Here is a 20,345-nt window from a genome sequence, read left to right as displayed (position 1 = left end):
TGGCAATTCCTTGGCAGTGCACTCCAGGTGCTTTTCCTGAGGACTCAAAGCCTGGGCTGCCCTATCCCTGGGGAAGGATTTTTACCAACACTCTGCTCATTCCCAGGCCAGGAGGCAGAAAGCAGCCTCAGCTCCTGCTCTCCTGGCCCCTCTCCCTGCATGACCTGAGCTGAGCCAGGAGGTGTCAAGCTGGGAGTGTGTCCCCACGTCTCCAGTGCCCTTCTTCCTGCCCTGATGGACCACCAGGACTCACACAAAGCTCCAGCCTCCGTGGGACAGCATTCCCTGCAGTTTGCACCGGGAAAAGGTGGGATTTAGAAGGGCAGTGACTGCCCCAGAGGCTGGGTGCCCTGCCCTGCCTCAGCAGCGTCCCTTTGCCGTGCTGTGCTGGGGAAGAGCAGGCAGGAAGAGGTTAACTCAGCCCGGTCCCTGCTCTGTGTGTGTGCAGAATAATGAATGCAGAGGAGAGCTTTGGGGAGATTCAGTGAGAAGCAGCTTCTCCCCAGCGCTGGCTTCTCTCAGCTTGGCACCAGGAGGATGAAATATTTCCTGGTCACTCTGTGTGTGTGACTCACAAATTGACTTTCAGATAGAAGAAATCTTTTAAGAGCCGAGAGTTTCAATGTCTTTTCTTTTTTTTTCCTCCTTCTCTCTCTCTTTATTTTTTTTTTTGTGCCCACACTAATGGCAAGAGCAGCAGCTGCATTAAGTGTCTTGGATAAAATTCAACACAAAAGCCTCTATCTCCTGCGGAGTTTGGTCCAATAAATCCTGCTTTAAGTATGAAATGGGTTTAGGGGAGTGTGAAGCCACAATTGGGGAGGGCTGGGTGCCTCTGTGCCCGCTGCCTCAGCGGGCACCACGCAGCCCTTTTGGCACAGGAGCTCAGGGAAGAGGAGCTGGGCAGAGGCTTCAGCAGCTTTGCAGGGGTTGCCAAGGGCCCTCGGAGGGACTGTTAAAACCTTGGCTCCTTGCTTCTCCAAAAAAAAAAAAAAATAAAAAAAAAGAAGGAGAAAGGAAAAAGCTGGATCCCTGCATGCCCTGAATCTTAATCTCTTCCCTTTCAGCTCGAGTCCTGCTTCCCAGCACCATCCATGTTTTCCATTAAGGAGAAAGCTGTGGCATTTGCCAGCGCCAGGGATGGTGGCTCAAAGCCTGCTGCCCATCTCTCCTGCAGCCCTTGGACCCCTGGGACCCCCCAAATTCCGAGGGCGGCGCGTTCCACAGGGCAGGGGATGCCATTGGTAGGAAGTGGGAGCTCACAAATTCCCGTTGTTTTAAAGAGCTTGTGGCAGAAGGAAACGGGATATAGGTTGCCCAGAGAAGCTGTGGATGCCCCTGGATCCCTGGAAGTGTCCAAGGCCAGGTTGGATGGGTCTTGGAGCAACCTGGGATGGTGGAAGGTGTGGAACAAGATGAACTTTTAGGTCCCTTCCAAACCATCCCATGATTCTATATTTCTCTCTGACAAAAAGAACAGGGATGGGTCATCAGCACCACGTGTTTCCTGTAATAGAGTTTGAACCAAATTTGATGTGGAGAGACCTCTGATCTCAGAGACAGCAACATCCTCCCAGTTGCCTTGACACAGGGAGGGGGCATCTGGGGAAAAAACGGGCCTTTCCAGGTGGGAAACCTAAACCAAAACAGCTGAGGACAAACTGGGGCAGCCCAGGGAGCCCCACGATGGGCAGTGGTGAGATGAGAGCAGCGCCTGGGTGCGTCCAGCTCGAGCTGGGCAAAAAAGCATCCCTTAAATAAGAACACGTGTCTCTGGGGTCAAAATTACCTGGTATCTAAAGCAGAAAAGGCTCCCTGTGTCCCACTCAGAATATTCTTCAGCCCCACACTGCTCTATCTGTGCTTTCATGTCAAACCCCACCCCAGGCATCACCAGTGTCCAGGAGCCCTGGCCCTCTCTCTTGTCACCCTCCGAGCACTTGGAGAGCTGAAATTTTTTGCTGTATGGGGATGAAAAAATCGCTTTGGTTGCACTTTCTCTCCAGCTAATCCAATTTGTCTCCTTACTGCTTTCAAATGCCTTTTAAGGATTCCCAGCAATGTATTAGAGAAATCCATTTGCCGAGATGCAGCGAAGAGGGGAGGGGGGGGGCATTTTTATTTTACAGTTATTAGTGGGCGACAAGGTAAGTAACTCGGGGAAGATTGATCACCCAACTAAGCATTTTTACTTTCTCAATTAATCCTGGCATGATTGTAATAAATCCAGGAGTGGGAGTAATTAGATGTGAACGGACCTCACTTCCTTTTGCTGCTGCGTGTCAGGGGTAATGGATAGAGACATCTTTCTCCTGGAAGTGGCCTAGGGAGACGTCCAGTTAGATGGGATTTCTGGAAAGAAAGATAGATGTCAGGGGCCAGTGTTCACTTTTTCCTCAATGGAGAACAGATTTATGCTATCAATCCACATTAGGAAGCCTTCATGGCTACATAGAAATCCAGCAAGAGTAATTCAATTAGCCCCGTGCACTTTTTCAGATGGGATTTGATAATGGAGGATCATTTGCCCCCAAGTTCACGCTGAATTTTCTTTCTGCTTCTTTCCTTTTTATTTCTTTTTTTTTCTTTTCTTTTTTTTTTTTTTTTGATTAAAAGAGTCATTGTGGTTCACTGGATGCTTTTGTCCCCAAGCTGAGGGGTTGCTAGGTTAAGTCCTAAACCATGCTGGAGGTTCATGGCCACTAAAAGGCAGTGAGGTGGCACCTGTACGAGTGTGTGTCGCTCTGATCTGCTGTGTATGGACACAAAAAACCCTCTTCCCTGCCTGACTGCAGCCCTTCATCTCGTGCCATCACAGACCAGGCTGAATTTCTCCTACCCTGTTATTACAGCACATAACACTCAGTGGTTTGGGGTTTTTATGCTCAGATTCCTGGAGTCACGTGAACACGTGCAAATTCAGCATAATTCCCTGCTTTTAAAGCTGAGGGTTTAGGATCACGCTGTGGAGAAGAGCTTGGACGCCAGCAGCTCCTAAATCTTGGGGCAAAACTGACATTTCAGAAGATTAGCTTTGAATTTTTAAGGCCGATTCGGGGAGGAAGAATTGAATTTGTGTCCGGAGGATGTGACAGATTCCCACGTGCTCCTTGTTTTCCCCCTTAACTAAGGGGAAAGGGCTTTGCTGGTCACCAGCCACTGATCCAAGTGGTCCTGCCCCTCACCCCTGCAGGGGGACAGCAGCTCTCTGTCACTCCCCTTGGATGCTGCAGAGCCCATCGTGGCCAAAGCGGGATGAAGCCCCTGCGTGTGGGTCCTCTGACAGGGAGCTGCTCCCACTGAGATCTCATTAATAGATTTACTTATTTGAAAGTCATTATACAGCCAGACAGCCTCATAGATGGAGGATCCCAGGGGCAACTTGTTAGCAGCTGCTCTGTAGCTACATCAAGAGGTTTTCTAACAGTACACAAAAGACATTTGACAATGTCAGAAACCACCGAGAGGGATTAACTTAAAAGAGAAAGGGAGGGAGGGGGGGGAAGAAAAGCACATTAAAACATGTCTTGGAGCTTATCAGAGATGGAGCAGAAAAACCAGCCAGTGGGGTGTAGAGACAGCCAGTGAGGGAACCAGGGGCCAGCCCAAGCAGGAACGGGGACAAGGTTTCTCACCCCTGGGGAAGCATTTCCGACCGGCGGCGGGGCCGGGTTTTGCTTTGCCAGGGTATTCACACAGGGCTTTTATTTGCTTTAAAGGCTTGGCTTAAAATCCTGTGGGTTTCCTGCTCTGACGTGTGTGTGCCACAGCAGTGTGAGGGATGGGCTCTGCTCTGGGCCCGGAATCACAGAATAAGGAACGGTTTGGGATTGGAAGGGACCTGAAAGATCATCCAGTCCCACCCCTTGCCGTGGGTAGGGACACGTTTCACTATCCCAGGTTGCTCCAAGCCCCGTCCAACCTGGCCTTGGACACTTCCAGTGCACCCACAGCTTCTCTGGGCAACCTGTATCCCATTTTCATCAAGTTCCAACCCCTCAAAGACAGAAGGATTTACTCCACAGTCACTGATACCGTGACTCTTGGACACCCCACCTGATACACCCTAAAGGATCTGCTCTCAGCAAGTGCCCACAGACACCAAGCCCCTACTGAGAGGAGCTGGAGGATGAAGGTATGACCCTTGTGACAGCCCTGGCTGAGAGCTGTGACAACAAATACCATGAAAGGGAAGTGCTTCGGGGTCGAAGAGTGGAGAGATGCTGCAGTAAAACGCTGAGTGCAGCAGGAGTGTCTGTGCAGCCCTTCTGGAGAGGCAAGAACTCACAATAAATGAGAGACTTTTGCAGGGTTGCTCAGCCCCAGCCCAAAAGAAGTTCATCTGCCTTTGCCACGAGCTGTTAAAATTAGAAAAAAATCTTCAAAGGACTCCAAAAGAAAAAAAAATTACAATCCTGCTGCAAATGTGACAGCTGCCACCGCTGGAGGGGAAAGCCCTGATGAGGAGGAGAAGCCTGGCCCAGAAAGTTGACTTCAGATGTGTAAGAAATAACCCTGGACATCCCCGGAGCTGGGAGACAAACAGGTGTCTGCGGGTCAGAGTCGCTCAGCTGAGCAGTGCCAGGATGGCACAGCCCCAGGGGGGGCTTTGTGAAACCACCCGAGAGGGATGATCACAGAGCACCCCCTCCCTCTCCTCTCCCCAAATTTTAGCCCTCCTCCCCTTAAAAAAACCTTGGAATTTCCGTCCAAACTCCACTGTGTCATTCCTTGTGGGTTTTGTGAGATATTTGGGTTTTTTCAGAGCCGACTCCAAACGAGTTCAGGGGAGCTTTTGCAAGGCCCAGGTTTGCCGTGAAGGGCCGGCACAAAGCCCGGGGTTCTGGGGTGTTTTTGCCAGTTATAAGGTTTTTTTATTTCATGCACTGATTTGCCAAAGAGTTTTTCCCAGTTTTCCCACAGAACCATCAGTTTCTCGGCCTGTTTCTCCTCTTACCAGTGTGAGGTTTCAGCGATGCCGTGTGGGAATGTGCAGGTTGTCCCTAAAAAGGTGCTCACTACTTAATTTTTCAAATAACATGTAAATATTGTAATCCATTGGATTTGGTTTTGCTAACCTGTAATAAAAAATATGGGACCATTATCCTTTTAACAAGCTTAGAATGTCTTTTTTTTTATTTTTCTCTTTTCCCAAAAATGTATACCTGATATATTGTGGACACACATTTTAGGTGCATTATTATGATTCTGTTGGCTGTAATGACATAGAATTGAAAATAACATTTTTTTCATTGTTTAATCTACACAGAGGACTTTTTCAGAGTTTGGCAGAAGGAAATAATAGCTGCTCTCCCTCTCCTGCTTTCCTTTGGAAAACCCTTCTCTTTCTTGAACTCTATTAAACCTGCACGAGGAGATTGAGAACCCGGGCTGCTCGTGTCTCACCTCCCCCAAAAAAGCCTACAAGGCTGAGTAAGTCCACTCAAAGAACCCACCAGATTGGGGGCAAATACATTAAAAAAAAAAAAAAAGCCTGTGAAATCCATTTTTCCCTTCACAGCTTTGAAAGCAGATGGTGGGGTGGGGCTAAAAGGAGAGAACTAACAAACAGAAAATAGTACAAACACAGTGTAAATAATTCTTCCCCTCTCCTCTCCTCGAAGTGCTGGAGCAGAGTGTCACAGCTGGTTTCTTCCAGCCCTGAGTTGAGGTTTGTTCCTGTGATTTACAGTCGAGCAGCGCTCGAGGAATACAATAAAAATTAATAATTAAAACGGGGGGAAAAAAATAATCTGCCAGGCACCGTGAAATATTTTTAGCTGATTGCTGGAGTTTGTAGGAGCAGTGATGTACTAGTGGAGCCCTTTGTGAGGAACCTCCACAGGGATGACTGCAGGGCCTGGGTTTGGCTTGGGATGGATGGAGTCTTCCCACTGCAGCTCATCCAGAAATCACATTTTTTGGGGAAGTTTTTTTGGTAAGAAAACGTGATGTTGTGTATCCTGCTTCAGGTCACTTCGCCCTGTGGCACCTTCTTGTCACAGGATGGTCCCTGGGGTTTTACAGGCAGCTCTGGGAGAGTTACACCCTGCCAGGTGAAGGCAGGTTTCCTGCAGGCCTGAGTGCACTGTGGGCCACTTTCTTCTGAAAAACATCTCCCTGAAGCCCTCACCGAGGTGATAAAATAATTCATGCTTTGGAACAGGCAGCCTTCCTTCAGGGCTGAGCTGGGAACCCAGATTTATGGGGCAGAAACGGGAGCTTTGAGTGGAATGAGAGCTGGGAGGGGGCGTGGGGTTTACAAGAACAGCCCCAGCATTGAGACAAAGCCACTGTGGGAATGCCAAGTGCCTGGTTTAAGACAGAAAATGCACAGTTTGCCTCCTCTGTAAACCACCCAGCAGCTGGGATTCCTCCAGGTTTATGTGATCTCTGGAGTTTCATCCTCTTCAGGGTAGAAGGTAGGCTTGGACAGCGTTTTGAACATTCAGATTCATTTATTCCTATCTTGTAGCTAAGCTCTGTTTCTGTTCCAGGGGAGACAAAAAGGATTGGCACATCCACAGTTGCAGGGGCAAACAGCACAAACAGGCTGCTCAGAATTTAGGGCACGAGCAGGATGGGGATGCAGAGCTGCTGAGGGCAGGATGCTGCTGTGTGTTGAAACATGTTCATCAGGGAAGGACATAGGGGGCACATCATTTGTCATCCCTCTCCTGGCACGGTGGCACTGGCAGTGGTTAAACTTCACCCTGGGATTGGTAATTCACCCTGGGTCACAAACGGGACTTGTTTAGGGCCATCAAGTAAAACAGCCTTGTAAATCGCCTCTGGGGGCTGGCTAATTTATGGAGGGGAGAAACAATATCCCTCCCCTGGTGCCACTTAACTTTTCATTTTATATCTGCAGTAATTGCACATGACATCTGGAAAAATTGCCGTCCAGTTCCCCGAGGAAAAGCCGGGGCAGGAGGTCACGGTGCTCCAGGGGCAGACACCCCCTATTCCCTGGGAGTGTTCAAGGCCAGGCTGGACGGGGCTTGGAGCAACCCGGGATAGTGGAAGGTGTCCCTGCCCGTGGCAGGGGGTGAGACTGGGTGATCTTTAAGGTCCCTTCCAACCCAAATCATTCCGTGATCCCGCGATTCCATCATCCCACGGGAGGGTGGGTGGCTCTGTGGTCGGGGTACACCCTGAGCCCCTCTCCCTGAGCACCATCTCCCCCCGGGAACCCCGGGGAGCGGGTGATGGCCCAGGCGTGGGTGGCTCGGTTTGCCCCGGCATGGAGCACTCGTCGCATCTCTACGGAGCAGGACCAACCCCGCCTCAGTTTCCCCACGGGAAAACCAGGAGCATCCCTGGTGGCAGCTCCCAGGGGCGAAACAGGGGGATGGAAACGCCGGGGTCCGACCCCCGCGGGGGAGGGAACCCCCTGACGGGGCTGGGCTCCAGCTGCCGCTCATATTGGGGGGGGCAGCGGGGCCGGCTGCGGTCCCTACACCTTTAAAAGTCTCCTCACGTTGCGGCGCTGATTATCCATTAACCCGAGGCGAGCTCCCTTTTCCTGGGGGTGGCGTTCGCGGCAGCTCCGCAATAAGAGCTGGCAGCAGGGCGGGCGGACTCGCTGCCTTCCTCCCTTTCTCTCTCTCTCCCCCCCTCCCTCCTCTCTCCCCCCCTGCCCCCTCTCCCTTCCTTATCAGCAATTCAGATTGCATGCAAATCTGCGGGCTTTCTTACAGGGGCAAGGCAGAGAGGACCGAGCGCTGCTCGCCGGCCGCGGCTTCACGGAGAGATATCTCCTCCTCCTCCTCCTCCTCCTCCTCCTCCTCCTCCTGGGATTTTCCTCCTTCTCCCCTCCCCTGCTCTCCCCTCCCCTCGCTGCCTCCCTCCCTCCTCTCTTTCTTTCCTCCTTTTCACCTCCTCGAACAAAAGTAGCCCTTCTCCCTGCGCCTGCGAGCGGGGCCGCTTTGTCTGCCCGCGCCGTCGGGGGACCGGGACCGGGCCGGCAGCGGGACCGGACCGGGGCCATGGGGGCACAGCGGGCGGACGGTGCCCGGGCGCTGCTGGCGCTGCTGGGACTGGGATTAGGACTGGGACTGGCGACCTGCCCCGAGCGGGAGCTGGAGCGGAGGGAGGAGGAGGCCAACGTGGTGCTGACGGGCACGGTGGAGGAGATCATGAACGTGGATCCGGTCCACCACACCTACTCCTGCAAGGTAAGGGGGTGCCGGGGGGAACTTTCACCCCCCTCCCCCCCTCTCCCGACGGGCGCCGGCCGGGTTTAGGGCGCATGTGGTTCTGATTGTGTGCGCCGGGGCTTTGGGGTGTAATTAGGTATTTTTAGACTGCGGAGTCGCTCCCGCAGCTGTGTCGAGGGGGAATCTCTCAAGGTTGCTTTTTATGGGCATTTCCCTCCTTGCCGTGATGCGGGAGCCGGTTCCCAACTTTCTCTCTGGCAGGGTTCGGGCTGCCGGGAAGGTGCTCGGAGCCACTCGCTGCCTCTACCCCAGGGCTCCCTGTTTACTTTAGCAGCATCTTGAGTTCCTCCAGCTCGAGCTATTGTTTAACTACGAATCTGGCCTCTGGCTATGGTTTTTTTTTTCCTCCCCCCCTAAGCTGAGAGACGGTGAAGTACTGAGCAACCTGAAATACCATCCGCCTGCTTGACAGAAAACGTGCTGGATGGCTTAACCCTTCCCGGGGCAGGAATCTCACTTGCAAGGACATGCTGCTACGCTGCCTTTTCCTCTTCTCCCCCCCCCCATCCCCTTTTCTCTGCCCATCCTTAAAAAAAAAATCCTGCGGTTCCTGCCTGTGGTTTGGCGCTAAGCAGGGCCTGGGGTGATGCTCAGCGGTGCGTTGGTGGGAGAGCTCTGCCGGGGTGAACTTCACGCCGTGGTGTTGCCCCGTGTTCCGGAGCATCTCTCTCAGCCCAGGGAAGCAGCCGAGCAGCCTCTGCCTGCCCAGCTGGTGCCCGGTGCCTCCCGCCTGCTCTGCCCCGCGCGGAACAATCTGTACCTCGCAAATTAGATCACAGACCCTCCAGGCTGGAGCAGGGACCGTATGTTTGCGGAGTGTCTGGCACATCCTGGGTGCTACGTGGAAAATTAATGAGCTGCTGCTCGCAGCCGGTGTCCTGCGGCAGCGCCGGGCACAGATGGTGGGTGGATGTGGCCACCTGAGGCTGGGGCAGGGGTGCCACGAGGGAGGTGGTCCAGGGAGGCCGGTGATGAGGCGGAAATGCCCATCTGAAAAGCGAGGCTCTTTGCTCGCACCGCAGACGCGCAGCGAGGTGTCTGGCTGGTGTAAAACCATCTCGCCGCATCAGAGCGAGACCCTGGGCCAGGAAACGCCGCGATGGGAAAACCTGCTGGCTCAGCAGCTCTCTCTGCCTTTGGAAGGTGCAATCCATCCAGCCCGAGCTGGAGCAGCCAGGGAGGGAACCTGGGCTGCCTATGGTGGCTTTATGTGAAACGCAGTTGGCATTCCTTATCTCGGGAAGGGAATCTCTTGCCTTTCCCTGAGCCACCCCAGCAATGCTTGCGCTACTCGCTCCGGAGTTAATGGTGGGATTTTGCTCCTGCCCATTCTTAGTGTTATAACAGCACCTGAAGGCCAAGAAGAAGATCCTGTTTCAGTCCTGGAGTCCTGTAAGAGAAAGTGAAAGGAGGAAAACCTCCTCTCCTGCCTTAGATGGAAGTGCCCATCCCGTTCCTGGTCACGCTGTGACATTTAGCACTCCTCATAGCACAGTGGTTCTCAGGCCCTTTACCTGCACATCAGCCTGCTCTGTGGCATTTTTAGTGGCATTTCATAGCGTGTTTGCAGGGAAAAAAAAGCTTTGAAATGGGACTTGAGGTGTCTTAAGGACCTGAAAGCAGATAAATCTCCCCTAACTATAATGACTTGTAAATGAGTAGCTCTGCAGCAGCTGTTGGCTTGTTTCACTCCAAGATCTCCCAAAGTGTTGGAATTGCTCTGGATTCTGCTGATGCCGGGTTAGGCATGCCTGGAGTTTGATTTGGGTTGGTTGTTCTGGTTTTATTTTTTTAATACCAAGCACCTGAATTCCAACAGGGCAGTTTGGGCATTAAACCTGAGCTCTGCCCTCACACGGACCCTGCTGCCCTGTGGGACTGGGATAAGCCCAGGAACAGAGCCTGGTGAGGAAATTCAGGTGCAATTCCTCGCTGTCATTCCCTGGGGTTACCTCCAGATCCCGCAGTTATCTCCTGTCAGGTTCTTCTTTATCTGCAGAGGGGAGGCAAGGGCCAAGTGTGCGGTGGGAGTTCCCTGGGGCCCACACCCAAAATAGTGAGTGTTACTGGTGCTGGGTGGTCTGGGAGGGAGCAGGCATGTGGATATCTGCGAGTGCTGCACTGGGGTATTGTTCTCCCCAGTTAAACTCCAAACCCTCCCAGCTGAAGCCTTTGATAGATGAAGATAAGCACATTACAACTCAGGAGAAATGCGAAGTTAATGTTAGATAAACACTCATAAATAGCTATCAGCCATTCGTGTGCTGGGAGAGGAGATGAAAAAGGGAAGAACAGGCTGACAGAACTCCCTGGAACTGGCTGATGTGCTGCTGCTCCGAGGGGTTTGACACAGGAACAGGCTCTGGGCTCTCCCTGCTTCCCGAGCTCTTGGTGCTGCTGCTCCTCCTCTGTGTTGGCCTTGTCCTTCCTGCTCTGAGCCCTCTGATGTGCCTTTTTCTGGGCTGACCTGATATTTATGAAGGCAGCTCCTATTTATAGGACAAGCCCAGGTTCTATATGTGCCATAGGAAGTGTCGAAAAGGATGTGGATCCTGTTCCAGACAATGGAGCCCCTATTTTGGGGGGTAACTGTGGCTGTTCTCCAGGCTGGGGGGGATGTGGAAGTTGCTGGGGGAGGTGGGTTTGGGAGCTCCTGGGGAAAGGGCAGCTGAGAGTGACAAAAAGGGGGAGAGGGGTGGGATGTGGTCAGGGAGGGAAGGGTTGGGCAGAGTGAAGCTGATGCTGGCCTTCATCTCCCAGAACTGCCAAAAATCTCATGTTGACCCTTCTTCCTGCTGTCCATCCAGACATCTGCAAGAGGAGGCTGCTCTAACTTCTCATCTTGCTTTACAAAACCATTTCTCGAGGCATATTCCTGGCAGGAATTTGGTAGCACTGCACAGGTGGTCCCCTTCCCTGTGGCATGGCCCCCCCCCCGTGGCATGCTGGAAAAATCCTTTTACTTTCTGTGGGGTTTTTTTGCCCCGCTTAAAATACACCCTTGCAAGGATCTGCTTGAATAAAGTTATTGCTGCTCTTACTCTGCCTCCCTGTAGCTGCCAGGAGTCTTGTAAAACAGTCTTAATCCAGTGTTTTATGTGCTCCCTGGCAAAGGATTGAGTGAGTGAGTCTGCTATAGGGAAGGGACTTCTTGGGAATAGGTTACAGCCCAATTTTCTCTCTCTCTCTTTCTCTCTCTTCCTTTCCTTCCCCAGTCCTTGGTGCAGCCGGTGAGTCACCGGTGACAAAGTCTTAATTGTGTGTGATGATGAATGGGATGCCCTACAGGTAATTGCTTGGTCTTTGGTGCCTTCCTATTCATTCATTATAGAGGAGAAGGGTGGGGAGAAAGCTGCTGGACTCTGATGTTGCTTGTGAGTGCTGTGGCCTGGCTCTGAGGTGTCTGACTGGAACAGCCATGCCAATTAACTCAAATTACCATCTGCTGCAGAGCAGTGGGGTGGGCTTGAGCCTTTCTCCCCCCTCAGCCCTAGCTGTGAAAATGCCCCACATCCACCTTTTGCAGCACCAGCCTCGGGCTGTGCTTTCTGCCTGCCTGGTGTATTTTTTTTATTATTATTATTTTTATTTTTTTTCCCTTTTCTCCCTTTTGTCTCCTTTGTATTGCTGGGTTTTCACCCTGGTTGCTCGTGCACTTCTCAGAGCGCCTGCCCTGCGGGCGCCGAGGAGGAGGAGGAGGTGGGGCTGCAGGAAGGTGTCTTGACTTGACTGCGGGGAGAGAAGCACAACCGCGGGGAGCCGAGCTGCTGGGAAACGCTGGAGAAACAGCTGGTCCCTGCTGGGGAGGCAGGAGGCTGGTGCTGGCACAGGCTGGTGCTCCCCAGAACCCCGCTCAGCCGGGGTGCCACGGCTGCGGGTGGCCCCAAAAAGGCTCTTTGAAGGGGCTGCCCCGTGAGGTGGAGCAGATGTCAGTGTGGATGGTGGGATCCCTGTCGTATCAGAGGGGAGGGAAGCTGCCTGTCCCAGCTCCCCTTGCCATCTGAGGCTCCCTCTGAGTGCTGGTGGGGTTCCATCTCTCTCAAAAACGAAGCTGGTGCTGTGCAGGTTTCTTCAGAGAACCGTGGAGTGGTTGGGGTTGGAAGGGATCTTAGAATCATAGAATCACAAAATATCCTGAGTTGGACCCACAAGGATCATCCAGGTCCAACCCCTGGCCCTGCACAGACACCCCAACAATCCCACCCTGTCCCTCAGAGCATTGTCCAAACACCCCTGGAGCTCTGGCAGCTTTGGGGCCGTGACCAAACCCTGGAGAGCCTGTTCAGTGCCCAACCACCCTCTGGGGGAAAAACCTTTCCCTGATACCCAACCTAAACCTTTCCCTGATACCCAACCTAACCTTGCCCTGCCACAGCTCCAGCCATTCCCTCAGATCCTGTCACTGGTCACCAGAGAGCAGAGATCAGACCTGCCCCTCCTGAGGAAGTTGTAGACCTTAAGGACCATCTCATTCCAACCCCCCCGTGGCTTTGAAGGCGCTGCTCTCCCCATCCCTCTCCTTCCCCCTGCCCAGCAGCTTGGTTTTGGGCTGGGCAGGGCCCACATATCCTGGAGTGTGAGTTATTCCCTGAGCTCTGGTGCTGTGGAATGGCTCGGCACCCACGGGGTGCTGACTCCCTTGGGGCTGGCAGACGGATGAGTGTGAGAACACGTGGGTGACCTGTCTGCAGCAAACCTCTCCACGCCTGGGAGCAGCTAAGGCATGTGCAGCTTCCAGAGAGGAGCTGTCACAGCCCTGTTTAATACCCGGGGTGGTTTTTGAGCTCAGGTATGCAGGAGAACAGGGCTCACCCCGGTAAATGGAGCTGTAGTTTGGATAATATATTGCTGTTTGCATCGCAGGACTCGCCGGGCTGGATGGGAGCTGAGACCCATAAATCCAGGCTTCTTCTCCAAGGAGGACAAATGTTACACCTCGAGGAGGGAGGTGTGAGAAATAGGGAGGATTTGAGAATGAAATACATTCTTAAACTTTGTTCTTAACCTTCATTTGTACTTGCAGAGTACAGGCAACACTAAATCTGCTCCCTTTTCCTGCTTGACAGGTGAGTCTGGTGCTGAGCAGGAGGGTCTGACCCCAGCCTGCCTGCTCCTGTGGCAGTGGGAATGGCCCTGTTCCTACAGGGAATGTCTCTCTGTAGCTGCCTGCTCCTAACTGTGGCAGGGACAGTGAGCAGGACTTTGGCTCAAGATCACTATGGACCTTGAAGCCTCTGGATCAGGATTGAGTGCTGAGCTCACTCCCCTGAAATTCTGGAGTTAGGGCTTCAAAAATGGACAGGATTGATGACAGGTCAGGAGACTTGCATTCCCCCTACCCCTCAGCAGGCTTTTACCCTCCTGTTTGAACTCTGCAGCATCAGATCTTTGCGTGTGTCTTCTGCAGTCACTGAGTGAGAGGATGGAGGTGTTTGGCAAAGAGGAAGAGTCTCTCTGTCTGAAGGGTCTCACAGAAGCCTGCAGGGGAGCACAATGCACTTGAAGGGCTGTGCAGGGCAGAGGCCACTGAGCTGCAGTGGCAGAGAACTCTAGAAATGGTTAATTCTCAAGTGGGATCAAGTCTGCTCTGTGCTTTCCTCCTCGGTTGTAACAATTCTCCCCCCATTCCCAACCCCAGCATCAAGCACAGAATCTGTGGCAGGAACAATCTGCCTCTCTGCCACCCTCAGTGTCCCCTGAGGGTGAGAGAGACCTGTCTGCCCAGCTGCCTGTGAACATCCACCCTCTGCCCCTCTGGAATTAGGCTCTTAAAGCAGAGAGCCCCCTTATCTCTGAGCCACCACCTCCCTGGCTGCTCCGGGCTTGGCACGGGGTGCTGAAGTGCCCTCGGGGCTGGGAGATGATGGAGGGAGATGATGGCAGAGTGTGATGGAGCAGCTCTGAGCCAGCCAGCCCAGGGATGGATGCCTGTGGTCACAGCAATGCCCCTGCTCCCAGCAGCCTCCCTTGCTCTGAGCACAGACCTCGGATGAGCTGTTCCTGCTGGCTCTGCTCTGGGCCGCGTTTCCCCGCGATGGAATCGCAGCAGGAGGATTTCTGACCCAGCAGGAGCGGGTGGGGACGTGCCTCTGGTGTCCTGCGTGCACCAAGGTTCATTTGAGAGCTGCTGCTTCCCTCCTGGGTGGGTGTTTGCTGCAGAGAGAGGGATGAGCCGGCACTGGAGCGCAGGGGCACTGCCCTGGAACCACTGGCAGTTAGTGGCCACTAACTCTTGTGGCCAGGACTTATTTTTATGCCTGAAGTTTGGATGAGCACAGGGAGATGGGCTCCTCCTGCCAAACCCTCCATGCGTTTTACCAAATCCAGCTTGCCATGGTTTTATTTAGTAATTTAGAGGAACGTGAGTTAACTTTGATATTTCTGCCTGCAACATTATCCGCTCTGCCTTTGTTTTCTCAAGGTACCAGCGGCCTGTCAGAGCCACCAGACTCCCTTCTTTCCCTCCACCCAACCCACCTCCCTCCCCCTGCCCCAGTGTGAGGCTCCTGTGCTGCACTTCAGAGCCTCCCCCGTGGACGGACAGCGCTCTCTTTAGCTCTGCAGCCCTTCCCCAACTGGCACTTCCAGCCACTTAATGCTCCTTTCAAACCCTTTTTTTTTTTCTTTTTTTTCATTCAGAAGTGCTTTCTTCTCCCTCCATGCTGAGATTTCCTCGGGAGCCAGGGAGACCTGCAGCAGAGGGCTTTTTCTCCCTGTTGCCCACACATTCCGTGCTTTCAGAGCTGATGGAATTAGCCCTGCTGGGAGCGCCGTGAAAAATCGAGCCAGGTCAGAGACGCCCTCACGAGCTCCTTCTCCTTCTTCTCCCCCAAGGTGAGAGTCTGGCGCTACCTGAAGGGCAAGGACATCGTCACCCACGAGATCCTGCTGGACGGGGGGAACAAGGTGGTCATTGGTGGCTTCGGGGACCCGCTGATCTGCGACAACCAGGTGTCCACGGGGGACACGCGCATCTTCTTCGTCAACCCCGCCCCGCAGTACCTGTGGCCCGCGCACCGCAACGAGCTCATGCTCAACTCCAGCCTCATGAGGATCACCCTGCGCAACCTGGAGGAGGTGGAGCACTGCGTGGAAGGTGAGGCTGAGGGGCTTGGGCTGTCCCGGGGGTGCTCCAGGAGCTGTTGGGCTCAGAGGGATTGATGGATGCGGCTGAGGGTGCTCGGTGTGCTCAGCCCGGAGAGGAGGAGGATGAAGGGACACTTGGTTGCAGGCTAAAACTTCCTCATGAGGGGAAGAGGAGGGGCAGGCACTGAGCTCTGCTCTGTGGCAGAACCCTGGGGAATGGCCCGAAGTTGTGCCAGGGAAAGGTTTAGGTTGGATCTCAGGAAAAGGTTCTTCCCCCAGAGGGTGGTTGGGTGCTGAACAGGCTCCCCAGGGCAGTGGGCACAGCCCCAAGGCTGCCAGAGCTCAAGATCTGTCATCTGTTTGGATGATCCTCTCAAGCACATGGTCTGACTCTTGGGAATTGGCCCTTTGCAGGGTTAAAGGTTGGTCTTGATGATCCTTGGGGGTTCTGGGATTCTGTGACCTTGTTGGTGATGGTCGATGAGGATCAACCCCGCTGTGTCCAGGGCAGAGTCACAGAAAGTTCCAGGTTCCAGTAAGTCTGATTCACTCCTCCCAGCTGGATGTTGGACAGGTAGAGGTGGAATGTGATGAAGCTGTGAAATGAAGGACACAATCCCAAAATATTCTGAGTAGGAAAGGGACCCACAAGGACCATGGAGTCCAGCTCTTAAGTGGATGGCCCTTACAGGGATCAAACCCACAGCTTTGGTGTTATCAGCACCACACTGTGACCAGCTGAGCTAATCCCAGTTCCTGGTGCTCTGGTCTGTGGACTTTTGTCACAGGGACAGTGCCTGGCAGTGACCTCCCTGTCACACAACCAGTGTGTCCCAAGCAAAGTCATTTTATGCTCATTTTACTCCAGACCTGATGCATTTCCAGTCCTCTCTGTGTTGTGATTGGAGCATCCCCACGGCAGGTCCTGCCCTGACAGGATGGCAGGCACTCCCCAGGGAATTTAGGCTGCTCCCACCTGAGTTAGATTCTCCCCGTGGGTTTAGAGCTAATAAGGTAACTGGTTAATGCCGTGGTGAAGGCCTGTTCTTCATCACAGCCACCCCTGGCTTCCTGTGTCTTGGAGCTCCCTTGCTTGCTTGGAGCCTTGTGGATGAACTCCTGAAGGGATCTGAGAAGCCAGACCAATTCTGCTTGGGGGTAAATCGTGCTTCTCCAGGGTAAAAATAAGTTAGAACCAGTCTTAGACATCCAGTGTGGAGCTGTGCCTCTGTGAAGAGCAGATCTGGGGAAGAATTGATCTTTTTTCTCCCTTTTTCCTCAACCACCTTGAAAATATTCTGTAATAACCCACTCTCTGCCTTTCCTCTTCCCTCTTTATGCTTGTCCTGGTTCCAGCAAGAGCTCCAAGCCCAGGGGGGGAGAACGTGGTGCCCCCAAAGCCCTTTGCTGAGCTCTGAGTATGTCCTGAGAGCAGATGAGCAAACATGGGAAGGAATGCAGGAATTCTGCACAGACAACAAATAAACAGGCGGGTTTGGCTCCCTCCTGCCCTTGGATGTGCAGCAGAGAGGCCATAACCCCTTTTTCCAGCTGTGAACACTGACAGGGGTAAATGACCCAACTCTGGGGCTTGGGAGGGAGCTGGTTCAGCAGAGTGGCTCCCAGAGTGGGGTTTGTAAGCAGGAAGAGCACTGGAGGGTTTTTAAATATATATATATAAAAATACATATATATATATATATATATATATAAATACATATATATATGAAAATACATATATATATAAATACATATATATATATATAAATACACACACATATATAAATACATATATAAATACATATCTAAAAATACATATATATAAAATATATAATATATAAAATATATATAAAATATATATTATATATAATATATATATGTATATATAAAATATTTCATAATGTACTTGGAAGGTGTCAGCCCTGCTCCTTCCATGCACCTAGTGGGGAGGGAGGGAGGGAGGAGAAAGATGAGTGTGTGTGGTTTTTTCAGTTAAACTCGTGCAAATATCTGGGAGGTTTCTCTCTTCTGCTGTGGTTTTCAGGAGGCTCTTTTTGCACGTGTTGATGTGAGCTGAGGTGGTTCCTGTTTGTGGTGAAGGATGAAGGAGAAGAGGTTGTGTGGAGACCTCAGAGCAGCCTCCCAGTAGCTGAAGGGGGGCCTGCAAGAAGCTGGAGAGGGGCTCTGCATCAGGAACTGCAGTGACAGGACAAGGAGTGATGGGTTCAAACTGAAAGAGGAGAAATTGAGGTTCAATACATGGAAGAAACTCTTCCCTGGGAGGGTGGGGAGGCCCTGGCACAGGTTGCCCAGAGAAGCTGTGGCTGCCCCTGGATCCCTGGAAGTGTCCAAGGCCAGGTTGGATGGGCTTGGAGCAACCTGGGCTAGTGGAAGGTGTCCCTGCCCATGGCAGGGGGTGGCACTGGATGGCCTTTGAGGTGCTTCCAACCCAAACCATGCTGTGATTCTGTTCTCCCATGTCCCTTAAGGCCATTGGGAGATGAGGAGGGATCAAGTTTTCCTCCCAGTACCCTGAGTTTGGTGTAGAGCTGGGGCAGGTGGACGTGTCTCTGATCATTCTCTCAAGTGCAGCACCAACCACCAGAAGGATTTTTGGTGCTGCTCCCAAGCTGTTGTGCAAGGGGGCTGGAGGTGCCAAAAGCTGGGCATGTCCCAACTCTTTCCTCTCTGCTTAAATTGCAGGTCCATAAAAATATAGGTGGCTTATCTTTATCCCCTGCTCTGTTAACCCTTCCTGGTGCCAGGTAACAGATTGATTCTTCCTGGGACTCCCCTCTTTGAGATCCTTTAATGAAGCAACCCTCCTCTTCCCCCTGGCTCACCAGGGTGCTGTTGGCATGGCAGGTGGGCTCAGCCTGGTTGCTGTGTGTGGTTTTGGGGGCTGGAAAGGGCTGGAAAACAAAGCACAGCCTCTCCATGCGTGGTGGACCTGATTTCTCCAGACTGGTGGAGACCTGTCCAGGGGGTGTTGTTGAGGAAAACAAGGTGTCCTTGAGCTACTGATATCTCAGGGTGGATGTGACTCTGATTTTGGCATCTGGCAGCTGCTTCACTTGCCTCAATAAACCCACTTTTTTTGTCGTGTCTCACGGACTTGCTGCTCTTCCCACATCTTGGTTCTTGTGTGTCCTGTCTGCTGAGCACTGGCAGGATTTTTGTAGATTTTACCTCCAAAACTTCGTTTTCCCTCGAGCCCTGTCGAAGCTCAGGCCTCTCCTGAGGTCTGGGGAAGTCCCTTTCAGCTCACCCACTACACCTGCCCGCCTGGCTTCTGCAAAAAAAACCAGGCCTGAGAACCTGCTCCTGCCACCCTGGGAACCATTTCTGAGCTCCCAGTCTGAGAATTTCGCTCCAGGACTTGTTTCCCATCAGCTCCTCGCAGGAGGGTTCAAAGCAAAGCTGCCCAGGACGCTGCTCTTTGCTGCACTTTGAGTTTAAAAAACAAACCTTTGAGTGCTTTTGCAGAAAGAATTGGAGGAATGGCAGCAGCTGAGTGGAAAAACACGAATGTTTTGAGTATCTTCATCTCCTGTTGCTCCAGCTTGGAAAAATCCTAGACATCCAAGTCTTGCCTGTCTAAGAGGGGAGTTCAAACCAGGGCATCTCTGTGGAACAGCTCAGGTCGGAGCGAAAACACCGTGATTTGATTATACTTAATTGTGGTAAAAACGCTCTGACCAGCTGGAGTTGAAATGCAAGACTCCAGCTGAGCTCTGCAAACTGGCTCCAGCACTTTGGGGGGGCTCTGGAGGGGGAATTTTCAGTGCTGAGGGGTAGAGGAGCAGCTCTGGGGCTTGCTCAGGAGTCCGGGACACAGGTTGGGACCGGGCGGAGCAGGATGTTTGCTCTGGTCCCCACCTCTGTGGGGGGGAAAGTATGGAAAGGGGACACAGTGGGAGTGGATTTCCTCTTGTTCTTTGGGACATCTGCATGAGGCTTCCCAGGGAAACAATTAGCCCAGAAAGCCACAGTCTTGCAGTGTTTGTTCCTGGAGTGCTGGTGCTGCAGGAGGAGGGCTGGAGTCACTGGGCAGGTACCGGAGCATCCCGACTGTCCTCTCCTTGCTCTGCCCTGACACCATCAACCACGCTGCTCTGCAGCTCAACAGCTGACTAACCCCGAGATATCTTTCCCCTCTGTGTGTGTGTGTGTGTCTCACATTTCACTTTGATCCCAACAGCACTTGAGGGAAATCAGGAATTTTGTGTGCGGTGGCCGCCTGGGTGGGGAGGGAGCTCAGATTAAAAACCCTTGTTAGCTCTTGGGTCAAGGAGAACCCAGAGCTCCTCTCAGATGCCTGGCCACGGCACAGTTTGCATTAGGACTGGTATGATTGCCCTGGCTGAGGCTTGGTGTGGGCTTGGAACCTCCTGGGAAAAGCCTGTGGGATCAGGTTTTTGTGGGGTCGGGTGGTGCTGGGCACAGTCAGCCCCCGCTGCTGGGACTGAGGGTCCTGCTGGTGGCTTGGGACCCTCCTGCCTGCAGTGTCTTCAAGAAGCTCTTGACTCTAAACCAGTGTGATTTAGTAGTGGTTTAGTGGGTAGCAGTGACTCCAGCCCTCCTGGTGCAGGACCAGCATTCAAGGCTGTGGTTTTTGGGGGTAATTATTCCCTCTCAGATATCCTGAAGAACCTCAGCTTCGAGGTGACTTGGAAAACAGAGCCAAGTCAGGGAGTGGTTAAGCCTTTTGCTCAGGATGGATCTGCCTGTTTTGGGGGCAGAGTGTGGGTGATGCTGTGCCTCCCTGATGGGAATTATTCCAGAGTGAGAGCAGGGCTGAGCACTGACCCTCTGTGTGTGCATGGAGCTGTCATCCCAAATCCTGTCTGGGCTTCCCAGGATGCTGAGAGTGTCCATGGCTGGGGCTTCCATGAGGTTTGGTGGCTCCTGTGCTGCCTCCTCCAGCCCAGGGCTGCTCCCTCTGGGTGGGTGTCGTGCCGGGACAGTCGCCCTTGGGGGGTGTATGTTACCCAGCCTGGGAACACAGGGGGCCAAATTGGGGTCTTGGAGCACTGCTGT

General features: G+C 52.8%; 1 protein-coding gene across 1 annotated transcript in view; it reads left to right on the top strand.

Moving 5' to 3' along the window:
- The first annotated feature begins 7,569 nt into the window (after positions 1–7,569).
- The window catches only part of AGRN (agrin), a 112,494-nt gene continuing 99,718 nt past the window's right edge, over positions 7,570–20,345 (top strand). Inside the window, exons 1-2 of the mRNA XM_027702787.1 lie at positions 7,570–8,177; positions 15,054–15,315. Coding sequence (XP_027558588.1) covers positions 7,989–8,177; positions 15,054–15,315 — 451 coding nt within the window. The 5' untranslated portion in view covers positions 7,570–7,988. The remainder of the gene's footprint in view (positions 8,178–15,053; positions 15,316–20,345) is intronic.

Source organism: Neopelma chrysocephalum, unplaced genomic scaffold (genome assembly GCF_003984885.1).
Source record: "Neopelma chrysocephalum unplaced genomic scaffold, ASM398488v2 Primary Assembly neopelma1_196, whole genome shotgun sequence".
In the NCBI taxonomy this organism is placed as follows: domain Eukaryota; kingdom Metazoa; phylum Chordata; class Aves; order Passeriformes; family Pipridae; genus Neopelma; species Neopelma chrysocephalum.
The sequence above is the reverse complement of the archived record's forward strand: the minus strand, read 5'-3'. Positions and strand labels throughout refer to the sequence as shown.